Source organism: Mixophyes fleayi, chromosome 10 (genome assembly GCF_038048845.1).
Source record: "Mixophyes fleayi isolate aMixFle1 chromosome 10, aMixFle1.hap1, whole genome shotgun sequence".
NCBI lineage: Eukaryota > Metazoa > Chordata > Amphibia > Anura > Limnodynastidae > Mixophyes > Mixophyes fleayi.
Window position 1 is genome coordinate 87,768,928 of NC_134411.1, and position 12,869 is coordinate 87,781,796.

Sequence of the window (12,869 nt, forward strand, 5' to 3'; positions counted from 1 at the left end):
TGAGGAAGAACAGGATCAAATAACTGCCGTCTGGTAGAGGTTTGATACGCAGAAATAGTAGTACTGCCAAGTGTGCTCTCTCATATATTTACTTTACATGCTCACCTTTGCCTTGTGATCCACCATAAACACTGCACTTTTCCAGCCAAAGAAACATATCGTTCATAAGAGCTCCTGTGGTGAAAGGTTGGATTGTAGGGAAATTACATGACTCGGGTCAGAAAATGTTACATATAGGGGCATATTCAATTGTTGACATTATAGCCAAAAATCTAGCGCCCCGCGCGCTATTACCGCCATTACGGTAATAGTGCTCGTGAATACCGGTATTACGGTACTTTTCTCGCTGGATTTCAGCTCGCGGCTCAGGGAGCTGCGTTCTGAAATCCAGCTTACTATTACCGTAATACCGGTAATAGTTTTTCCGCAGCGGAAAACGCTGAGAATTGAATATGCGCCATAGTGTCCTTCTGGAAAGACAGGCGAGGAACATTCTCCCTCCAGCCTGTCTGCACTGATTGAGCTCGGCGGTATATTTACTAAACTGTGGGTTTGAAAAAGTGGAGGTGTTGCCTATAGCAACCAAACACATTCTATCTTTCATTTCTTTAGTACATTCTACAAAATGACAGCTAGAATCTGATTGGTTGCTATAGGCAACATTTCCACTGTTTCAAACCCGCAGTTTAGTAAATATACCCCTTATTGTTCCTTTAACTGAGTGCAGAGGTGATAGGTTTTAATGGATACACTCCATCTAATGATTTCAATATGAATATTTTATTCAGTGCAAAGGAGTGTTGCTGGGGAAGGGAAAAGGGTTTAGATCCTAATCTTTCACATTTATATGTAGGGTTTTTTTGAATTATGTACACTCTACAAATGTCCGCTTATGCAGCAGATTATATCTTATTATGGCTAGATTCATGACATCATCCGTCTTTGGTCAGGGATGAAAGTGGCGCCTTTACTTCATCAGTACATTCATTTTTCCTTTGGGGGTTTGCGTTTTACATTATATTGTGATTCTAGTGCAATTTTATTTTTGGATATGGCCGAATATTTGGAAGATGGTCAACTGAAAACAATATGCTGCAGGGAACACAACTCTACAAATTACTGTTTACTATATCAATCGTTTCATATTTCTTTTACTGGGATCATATCCCCAAGTCTTAGTTTCCCAGAATCAAGACACTCCGCAGTGATCCACACGAACAAGACAAACATCAAAATGTTACGATAAAACAAGGTTACCCCAGAACATATTTTATTGAGTGCAAGAGGGGTTATATATTTACCTGCACCTGCTCAAAATATATATTGGCTGCTCTACCTGCCCATTGTAAATCAGAATAGGTGAACACGACTCTGGCATTAGGAGATGGTTTACTATACAGGGCGCTGAACAAGAGACGTACAACCCCATAGTGATGCGTTACATTGGGCCAGACATCAATCATCCAGTGAATTAAGGTTTATTGCACTTTGGTTAATCACCCATTAGGAGGAGGTAACATTGAGAAGCAAATATTAAAATTTGAAATTTACTGGATGTATAAGTTGGGCGCATCTGGTGTGTTTTTACAACCTTGACAATAGGAGAGTCACATGACGTTAAGAACATGTGACCCTTTTAAGATGGCCTGATTGGCTGAATCTGGTGACGGGCTCTGACATTTGTCCGAGTACTGTTTTTTTTAAAGAACATATTAAATGCATACAATAAATATTAAGTTGTTGCGTCACTATAGCCCCGCCCCCACTAAAATTACAGAAATTCAAGGTATTGAATAGCGGGGGGGAGGGCTTAATGATGTGATTAAGCCCCGCCCCCACTATTCAATGCCGTTAATTTCACCATTTTATAGGAGAGTAGGCAAATATGTATGAGAGTACTTGTTACATCTGAATTGCAGCTTGTGAAAATGTATTGACCATTTTTTTTTTCACTACTTTAAGTCTTGCCATGGTTTGTCAGTAGCTTTGTGATAAGCTGGGCGCACACCTATGCAATATTACTGCAGATGCAATTTCTATAATGACTTCACCCATATTGAAAGACCCCCTTGAGCAAGCTGATTCATATGTACACACCTACAAGATTTTCCCGTGATCTTCATCTCTCATAACCATCGGCTGAAAAGAATATCACTCTGTATACACTCTACAGATATCTGCGTATACTCATAGACATGAGTGCGTACACACTTCCACATTTTCCTGGCATCGTGATTTTTTTGCAAGTTAATAAAGCCAAATCAACAGATGTGTTGTGTTTTGGTACGATAAAACATGATCATGGGAGCTTACACACTCTTGCAATACTTGACCAAACGGTTGTGATCATTATATATATATATATATATATATGACACATTTTCAATATTCTATAAAGTTTCAGTGACACCTATGGGCGTCAATTATTCTGCTCAGAGGACATGATTGAACTGCTTATTCTGCATTAAAATGAACAGCTGCCATATTAAGTGGTCTGAGCTACATTCAGATATCATCCATAGACAGTAAGAGAACAGCGCCACCCAGTGGCCATATTCCTATGTACTATCGTTTGACAAACATCTCTCTGTGACGGCAGTAACCTTGTTGTACTCAGCAAGGAGAGCTCTAGAAAGCATTTATGGTCTTCCAAATAATTTACTTTTCCAGGACAATGTGCTATTTAGAAAGTCTCTGCACATGTAGTAATAGGGATCATTGTGATTGACAGCTCCAGTGGGATTCAGAGTCATGAAACGGGGCAGCAGCAGCCACTGCGGTGTTTGGTGAGCAGGGAGATGCGGGAGAAGGTCTTGCTGCAGCCTGGACACTGGTATCGTTTTACCTCCGAGTGCGTCTGCAGGTGAGCGCGCAGATTGGACCGGTCCGCAAAGCCGCGGCCGCAGTGGTAGCAAGAAAACGGTTTCTCGCCTGTAAAAAAAATAATTAGAACAGACGGCATGTAAAACACGTGGCTCTAATGATATAGTGATATAGATAAACACACAAGACAACTTTATAACTACTGTAAGAACAGGGGCCTGATTAATTAAGGATCTTAACTTAAGAAACTTCTTATTTCAGTCTCCTGGACAAAACCATGTTACAATGCAAGGGGTGCAAATTAGTTTTCTGTTTTGCACATAAGTTAACTAATGACTGTTTTTTCATGTAGCACACAAATATCAACTTTAAATTTCAGTGTACAAATAAGCTATCAAGTATTTGTGTGCTACATGAAAAAACAGTCAGTATTTAACTTATGTGCAAAACAGAATACTAATTTGCACCCCTTGCATTGTAACATGGTTTTGTCCAGGAGACTTAAATAAGAAGTTTCTTAAGTTAAGATCCTTAATGAATCAGGCCCCATGTTCTGTATTTAATTGATGGGACGATGTGTAAAGCTGGGTACACACTACAGAAATTTCGACCAACTTTTTATGCCGAGTGATTTTACATGCGATCGATGGTCCAATCGCTCGGTCCATGGACTGCATACACACTAGCCTTGTTTAGGACGATAAAGGGAAGAGCGGACGTCCCTTTAGCGACTTTTTACAGCCATGTTGTCGTGAGCAATGACTAATTTCGTACTCACTGTTGTGGATCAGTCGGAAGTTTGTACACACTACACAATGGAAACAAGACTGGAACGAAAATATTAAATGGTACGACCAACCAAATGAGGCGACAATCGTCCATTTGGGCAGACTTTCGACCATCATGTCACTGCTCACACTGACCCAACTTTTGAACGAGCGGTCGTATGTCGGCTGTTTGAGCCGATTATTGGATGAGAACAGTGTAGTGTGTACCCGGCTTAAGTTATACAAAGCTCACTGTCGTGTAATCTGCAGTATTCCATATCAACACTGTTTGTTCCAGTGTTCTCTCTGTTTAAACTGCAGGTTTGCCCACCGCCTACAGTTATTACAGCTCATACATGCTGTCAAGCAGCTTCCACTAAATACTTTGGCTGACTTTCCGGCTGGCTTCTGTGTTCTTCAGTAAGGACTTTGTGTGGTCCTGTGATCATAGAGCAGAGTAAGGTCAAGCACATCACACTTTTATGTGATAACGATAAGGGTCCCCCACATTTAATGACGTGAGCACCAAGTGTATAATGAATTTGTGTGCACAGAGCACACGCTATGGATCCTGGAGGAATTGGATCAGAGTTTTGCTGCTGATCTGTATATGGTTAGTTAGTGTTTATTGCAAGAAGGAGAAACGTAACTTAATGATAGTAGACAGGCTATCTGTAACAACGTCAAGTATCTGCTGCTGTGGCCCCAGCAAGATGAGTGTATCTACTATGGGCAATGTGCTCAGGGAGGCTTCACATTACATTAGTTGAGAAGAAGAAGCATTACAGTGTGATGGCCCCATTCAGTGGCGGAACTACCATTGGTGCGGTGCACTGGGGCCCATGGATATAATAGGGCCCGATGCATGGGGGGTTGGGGCCCTTGGTTCCCTCCTCCCTGCCCGGGACCCACAGCTCGCTAGTTCTGCCTTTGGCCCCAATTAAACGGTACCCACTATTACAACATGACACTAGCATGATATATTGGCCAAGCAGCAGAACACTGCATGTTGGCTGCTCACTGGTGGAAAGGGCATTCAGTCATTGATAGGATTATTGATTTGTTTGGAGACGGCTCCATACTGACACAGGCAACAGAATCGTTTAAAACGAGGAAATTATGTTGGGATATAAATGTTGCCGGTGAGGTTATTAAAGGCTACATGAGATGTCTCCAAGATGGTGGTACCCACCACAATGTATTAACAAGGGAGGGCTAGTAGCTTTTAGCCTTGGAGCATAAATACTGTAAGTGGTCCTTGAACTTCCTGCATTAGTTTCACAGGAGCCTAACATGACCACTCCTCAGATCCCAACTTTCAGATGTCCCTAAACGGGGGTCTGTGCGTGGATTTCCACAAAGCCCCCTTCCCCCCCCCCCTTCAATACCGCGCACATCTGTCGCTGGTGCACACACCAGGGAAAGGGCACAGGTCCTCTCCCAGGTGTCCTGGAATCCTGGTCTGTGGAAGGCATGACAGTGCCCTAAAATCGTGACTCTCCAGCCTAAATTTCGGACTGTTGGAAGATGTGCTACTCTGTGCTATTGTTAACATTTATTGAAATTTTCAACAGCCCCTCTCACTCGAAACTTGCCTACACATGGATACGCAGGAGCTGACTGTGCTTAAATACTTTGCACTGCTGTTATACTTGTAATGCTTTTATCGGCTTCACTGTTCTAACCCCACCCACCTGATCTCCTGCATGGCCGTGTGTTCCAGTTTTGAAGAATGAACAGAGTTGGTGCTCTGATCACAGTAAAGTGCACCTGAAAACCAGGATACATAGAAGACCCTTCTCCTGTCTAGATCTCACTTTTTCTGCTGTCCAGCCACTGATACAACAACTTTGCAAAGAGGACAAACAGATGGATCACTGAAACATTACAGATTTCTATGCTGCGGCATCATATGAGATTACTGATGATCTGTAGGAGGCTGTCATTTTACCTGTATGTGTCCGAATATGTCCCTGGAGAAGCCAGGGTCTGGAGAAAGCTTTGCCGCAGATCCTGCAGGCACAGGGCAATGTGTGGGTACGGATGTGCATCTTTAGGGCGCCCAGGCTGCTGTAGGCCTTAGAACAGTGCGGGCAGCTGAAAAACCTGCAGTTCCGTAATTTGCTACCAGTGTAAAGTCCAGGTTTCTGAAAGCAGCCGCCAGAATCTGAGGTTGGTGGCGGTGTTCCCTGAGAGGGTGGGTTGAATGTGGCCTTACTCCCTGATGTGGAAAAACTTCCATCAGATGTTCTGCTCCTGAGGGGCATATTAAGGTTGTTAATGTTGTCTTTGAGAGGTAGTTCATTTGCCAATATTGACAGAGCATCACTCATTCTTAGGGCCAGCGGCTTAAGGAAAGTCTTATCATACTGATCCCCCAGATCCACGTCCGGCTGGATCTGTGGTGGAGCTGGATGTATCTGCCGCTGCTCGGTGCCATCATGCCTTGGGATGGAAGAATCCTCATTCTGACGTTGGGACGACACCAGACCTGTACCAGAAACACACATTTCTGTAATATCAGGGGTATTGTTAGGCAAATATACCTACATTTACCTCCCACAACCAACACCCTTATTATTAAAATAATAGGGACACTCATACCCAGACATGAGCTGCACATGTGACCATCTTAAGGCAGTGTTCTCCAACTGGGTTCAGAGGAACTCCAAGATTCCGAGGAACCCCAAGGTTCCGCCAAAGAACGTCAGGGGTTCCATGATATGAAAATGCGTAATGGTGAACTATCCCAAATTTGTATGTATGAATTAAAATTTGTTTGGCGACATCTGATGCTAACCGTTCCGCCACTGACATACAAGAAAAATTAATCCTGTTATTTTATTTTTTTAGTTAAGGTACCAGAAACTTGTAGCCCAGCTTTGGAGGGGGTGAGATGTGGACAGATAGGGGTTCCTCTGTAAATTCTGTAGCATTTTTTAGAGTTCAATATGCCAAAAGAGAAACACTGTCTTAAGGTATGAACTGTGTAAGTGATAATTCCATGTAATCTAGAATTCTCTCTTATGAAGACTGAAATTATTATGTAATGGTTTATATTACATTTGTACCCTTCTTTCTCAGCCTGTCGGTGGAACTGTTTTCAGTTGCTGTCTTCCACATTTTACCCACTACTTCTTGCTATGTAACGGAAACTAAAACCAGCTTTTTAATGACATATAAGTGTCCGGGTATCTCTGGTTACTGTTTTACTGTGCTCCAGTGCTTAAAATGAGAAAGTACAAGCTGTATATTTTGCATGTTCTTGGCAACATAACATTTGCTAATTCTGTACTGTTGTGGTACCTGTTGCTTGTTACACTCGCACAGCACAATGTTACAGGCAGAGACGCAGAGTTTACTGGGCTACAAATCAGCCCAGAATCCCTGAATAAAAAGTCTGCTTTATAATGTGTGTGTTTCTCAGTGGGGCTGAATGTTAAAGGAGTCACAGTTATACCAGTACGGAGGTTCTAATCCACACACCAAATACATACTTGTAGGTTAATTGGCTGCTGACGAAAGTTAACTCTAATGTGTCTGTCTGTCTGTTTATTGTTGTGTGTGTGTCTGTGTGTGTTAGAGAATTTAGACTGTGAGCTCCACTGGGGCAGGGACTAATGTAAATGACAAATATCCTCTGTACTGCGCTATGGAACTGGTGGCGCTATATAAATAAATGATGATGATTAATGTGTTTATGCTTATGGTCAGGTCAAATGTCCATTACTGGCCCTGACACTACCTGTCAGCAACTATACCCCTTCCAGTGCGACTAATCAAGGGTTAACAGATTATACTGGCGACTCAGCTGCTGCAGAACATCTTAGTTCCGCCAAATTTGCAGTGAAACATCGCCGGGAATCTCTGCTTTCTAAGAGACTCTTCAGCAGCACCAGCTTTTTGTTTATGGACAATTGATACCCCAGGGTGGCACAAATCCCACCCGAATGAGCTGGGAACGGGAGAGAGGGACTCTATTCAGAGGCAGCATGAAGATGGAAGAAATAAACTGCAGGTGCATTTGTCACACGTCCCCCCAGCTGCACCTGCTCCTCCACTGAGATAAAAGAAAGGAGTTACAGCGAGGAGTCGGCGGACAAAGGCATCTGTAACGCACCAGAACTTACAGGGGTGACAGGCAAACAAGGTGCAAATCTTAAGCACCAATGACTACATCTATATTATGAGCTTGAGATCTCATCTTGCAAAGAAATCTTTTAATGTCTTATAATAAGCTGGAGCATTTGTTTAGCAACCGAAAGTGAAAATTCCATTATAATATGTAAAAAGCACCAACAAATCCCGTAGCGCTGTACAAAAAGAGACATTTGCTAATTTACAAAAAGCAGAGAGCCCTGTCTGTGAGAGCTTACAATCTAAAAGTCACAAACAAACAACGTAACGGGTAATGATTTAAAGACACGGAAACAGTTCAGTTATTTCAAATTAAAGTCACAATATTTACAGCTGAAAACTGTAGGAAAATGAGTTTGAAATTCCCTTTGTGTCAGTATTGGGGACAGGCACGGTGTCAGCCTGTCCCCAATAACACAGGCACAGCCTTGCCCTCTGTTCAGTAGATATGTGGGTACATATGTAGGTAATGACCTGTGATCATGACAGTTATATGCATACTACAAATCATGCACTGGGAATGCAGCCCCCTTAGGTGTATGCACTTACCTGCCTGGGATTCCAGCAGCTGCCCGTAATCCGGGATCCTGTGACTACAGGGTTTCTTTACCAGGAAAGATCTGGGCATTCTCTGCCACTTTCCCACTCAGTCTGTGTCCCCAGCCTGGGACAGACACAATCTGGGTAGACATTCTCTGAGTACATTACCATGAGGTCTCCTCATCAGCCAATAGAGGAGTGAGACAAGTGCAGTGGGCGGGGCCAGAGGAGGGCTTCTCCTACATGTTCCCAGCTGCAGCAGGTGCATATAGAGAATATCCTGGCACAGGGCAGAGAGAGGGGGGTGCATTCTGTGCCTCTCTCGTCCAGTAATGAGAACCGGGAGCGTAGTCCAAACATTTGCAGCAAAACAATTTCATAAAACTTGCATTTCATTTTTTGTTAACACTTTTGGCATCGGTAGTATTGCAGGTCTGTGTAACTGTTTAATGCATGTGGTCACACTCAAATATATGCAAAAACATGTTTGTAGGCCAGATCCTATTAACAAAGCATGGGCAGAAAACAGAAGCTATATATTTGTAGCAGAATGGAAGAGAATAACATGACTGAATGACCACATGCAGCCAGTCCATCATCATCATTTATTTATATAGCGCCACCAGTTCCGCAGCGCTGTACAGAGAATATTTGTCATTCTCATCAGTCCCTGCGCCATTGGAGCTTACAGTCTAAATTCCCTAATGCATACACAGACTAGGGTTATTTTTGTCAGCAGGCAAAAAAACTACCAGTATGTTTTTGGAGTGTGGGAGGAAACCCACGCTAACAGGGGGAGAACATACAAACTCCACACAGATATGGCCCTGTTCGGGAATCGAACTCGTGTCTGAAGAGAAAAAGCTGATTGTACTATCTCTATTTAAGTGCATTTCATCCAGGGCTACAAGAAACTTTTGAGCCTGTCCTATTTAGGTGTTAGGCCACACCCACACATTTCACATATCACGGTTAAAATATTTTCTATGAGGGTAGGAACGAGTTTCAGTGAAGGCAAAACACACAAACACATATGCATAACATCATATAAGCCACATGGTCAGTGTTTTGAGTATCTGTACTTAAAGTGAACTTATCTCCTGAACACAGCGGCAGCAGCCATTTTGTGGGTGGAGTCATGGACGCATTGACAGTGGGAACCTGTGACATCAATGAGACACTACATCGTACCTCCCAACATTTGACTAATAAATATATATTTGGTATATAATAAACACCACCCAAACCGTCCAACAATTACGCCATTTTGTTGAAGCCATGTCCCCATCACAACAGGGCTCACATGTTGGCTATTTGGAGATGAGCACTAATCCCTAGTCAATATACAAGCTTAGTTCTCATTTCAACCCGGCGTTTATGCTCTGGTGTAGACTCATTTCTACACATATGGTGGGACTGTCCGAAAATTGATCCCTTTTTGGTGTGAGGTTAAATCCCTGATAGAATCTGTGATTCAAATTTTCCTTCCCCTTGATCCAAAGATTTTTCTTTTACCCCGTGGGTTCCCCTCGGCCACTAAACATCAAAATCAACTAGCTCGCTACATAATTTCGGCTGCCACATGCCAAATCGCCGTTGAGTGGAAGCAGGTCGCTCCCCCCTTCCTCACCGCTGTGACTAACAGGATCTGGCAAACTCACGGCATGGAGTACATGACCAGCATTATACGTAACTCCTCCAAAACCTTTAACTAAGTCTGGAATCCCTGGATGTCCTACGTCCAGTATCGCTCCCCCTTTACTTATCTAACACCCTCCTCTCATCCACCCCCGTCTCCAATCCTACCCCTCTTACCCCCAGGGTGGTTCCTGCCACACCACCCTCCTACCTATCTGCTTTTATTTCCTACTTCTTTACTCCTCTCTTTCCCATTCTTTTACCCTTCTCTTAGCATAGGACTCTGGCCGGATGTCTCCCCCTTTTCCTTCTCTTTCTTTCTTCCTTTCTGCTTTTTCTCGCTCTGTTTCTTTCTTAATTCAAGAAAACTACCATTCTTCCTTTGTCCATATGTTTAAAAGAATCTGTTTTCTGTCCTCTCTGGGGTACGGAGAGCGCTTCAACTAATGCACTCTACATGATGTAAAATCATACTTACCTACTTTTGACAGGCTCCCTCCAGGAGATCACTGAAGAGGGGTGTGAAAGGAGGGTGGAAGGGGGTGGGGCTTCGCGTTTTGCATCATTTTGGCCCCGCCCCCCAGTGATGTATGCCTGTTTGGGGTCTTTTTACAGGGGTAAACCCAAAGCAGGCATTACGTCTCTGGGGACAGGGCCAAAATGACGCAAATCGCGACGGGCCGCCCCCCTTCCGCCAATACACCCCTCCATGCCGGCAGATGCGGAAGAATTGCCGGCTCTCCTGGGATTCCTGGAGACCTATCCGGAATTCGGGAGTCTCCGGGACATTCCAGAGAGTTGGCATGTATGTGTATAATGTATTTGATTCTTGCTGTGTTATGTTATCTGACAGTTAATAAACATTTGTTTAATAAAAATATAAAAAACAAAATCATTTCAACCCATAAAATGGCTGCCGTTTGTGTGAGGGTGACAAGTCCACTTTATAGGGCCCACCCAGAATGTATCACATGACTCATCTTGAAAGCAATCCACCATGGAACGCATAAATGTGTAATCATAGCAAAACTCGTCAAGATATTAGGAACATTTCGTCGGGACAAGTTGTTCTTAATAATGGTTTTGTTATTGGGGCTTAGAGGCTCGTAGTGCCCTGTCCAGAGACAAATATACCTCCCTCTTTTTATGGCTGAATATTGGCCTCTAAAGACATTAAAGAAATATATATCATATATATTATATGGAGTCCTGTCCTATTTATTTATAGGCTTAGTGTTGCAACAGAGGTAGGCAAGATCCGTCTTCCAGAGCATGCTGGGTCTTGTAGTTCCAAACAGTTGAACAGATCTCTTAGCCCTGCCTAGTGGCACCAACCTGCACATAGTGTGCAGCCACTGGGAGCCCATGGTGATAAGTTAAGAGGGGATGGGGCCTAAATTGCCCCTCCCCCTAGGAAACCAATCTAGTTCCGCCCCTGTATGTAACCATGATGCTTTACCCTGTATATCACCTGCTATATGTCACATCTCAATATATACTGTACACAGCACATTTACTGAATAATCTAAACACACCGTTAAATACAATTTTAAAAAAATTTGAAGAAAACAAATGATTTTATATGTTTTTTTTTATTATGGAGGAATATATACACTGAAATGCAGAGAATTAATTTTTGTTTGTAACCACTTTTAGCTTTATAACAAAGCAGCCAGAAGGCCCAGGAACATCAGAAAAGTCCATGACTATTACTTCCGGGGTTTCCTTCACCCCTCCCTCCTGGTTCGCCTCACCCTGAGTGATTGAGAGGGGTCCAGTCCTTCTCTGCGGTCCTGGTCCAGTCCTTCTCTGCGGTTCTGGTCCAGTCCTTCTCTGCGGTTCTGGTCCAGTCCTGCTCTGGGGTCCTGGTCTAGTCCTTCTCCACCACTGTCTTAGTATATTAAATCTTCTCCTGACCTGGGACCACCAATAGGTTAACGTGTCTCTCAGCTGCAGGTAGAGCCCCATTATGATTAAGTCCTGGTTCTCCCAGAGCCACCTGACATTATTAGCCATCCTTACTTTGTAATGTGACCTTGGTCCAAAGTAATTGAGGCCCTGGGCAGGGAGACGGCAACTTATACCCTGGCAGGTGTGACATCACAATGCGGAACACGGATGACATCACAGCTGATAGCTCTGTAACCATGACGATGTACCGTTGTATCACACAAACAGGGTCACCCGGCATTGATTTGTCAGGTGTAGCAGTTGTTATATATTAGCAAAGTATTTGGTAAATTAGACCAAAAATGCTATTTAGAAAATATACAAAAGTTCTGGTTAGAGAAATAAAATACAAAATTCAATAAATTTTATTGCGACTATGATTTAAAAATGATCCTTCTGTGTGACATACGTATAGATTTTATTTTAAAGTTATACTGTCACTTGAAAAATGCAATTGTCGGGAGATTTGTTGCTTTGTTGCGCTGTGGTTATGTCGTGTTGTGGCGATGGTGCTACATGAAAAAAACAGTCAGTATTTAACTTATGTGCAAAACAGAATACTAATTTGCACCCCTTGCATTGTAACATGGTTTTGTCCAGGAGACTGAAATAAGAAGTTTCTTAAGTTAAGATCCTTAATGAATCAGGCCCCTGGTTTGGAAATTTGCAGTGTGTCATATTATTATCTGTTAATTTAAAGTGCTGACATATTACACAGCGCTGTACATGACACAGGGATCATGACATGACAGTAACTAGTTACATGCAATGACAAGAAACAGATGATAAAGATGGGCCTGCCCAAATAAGCTTACAATTGAAGAGGTGTAGGGAACACATGATACGTAAGGTAGAGCTAATTACAGATAAAGTGGGACAACGTTTTCTGCTGAGCTTGGGTTGTGCCCAGTCCCGGATTTTCCTTCTCCAAGACCCCATCCATGCAGTACCCCGACCTTCACCAAGTCTCAGACACCATGGGCCTGAGTCAACAAGGAGAGTAAAGCATAAAAA

At 43.0% G+C, this 12,869-nt stretch overlaps 1 protein-coding gene across 1 annotated transcript; it reads right to left on the reverse strand.

Moving 5' to 3' along the window:
* Positions 1 to 1,956: 1,956 nt before the first annotated feature.
* On the reverse strand, positions 1,957 to 8,441 carry LOC142103571 (uncharacterized). Its single transcript, XM_075187642.1, has 3 exons — positions 8,277 to 8,441; positions 5,542 to 6,081; positions 1,957 to 2,931 (listed from the first exon to the last, which is right to left on the reverse strand). Exons 1-3 carry the CDS (start codon positions 8,353 to 8,355, stop codon positions 2,750 to 2,752), a joined length of 801 nt encoding a protein of 266 aa, XP_075043743.1. The 5' UTR covers positions 8,356 to 8,441; the 3' UTR covers positions 1,957 to 2,749.
* Positions 8,442 to 12,869: the final 4,428 nt, after the last annotated feature.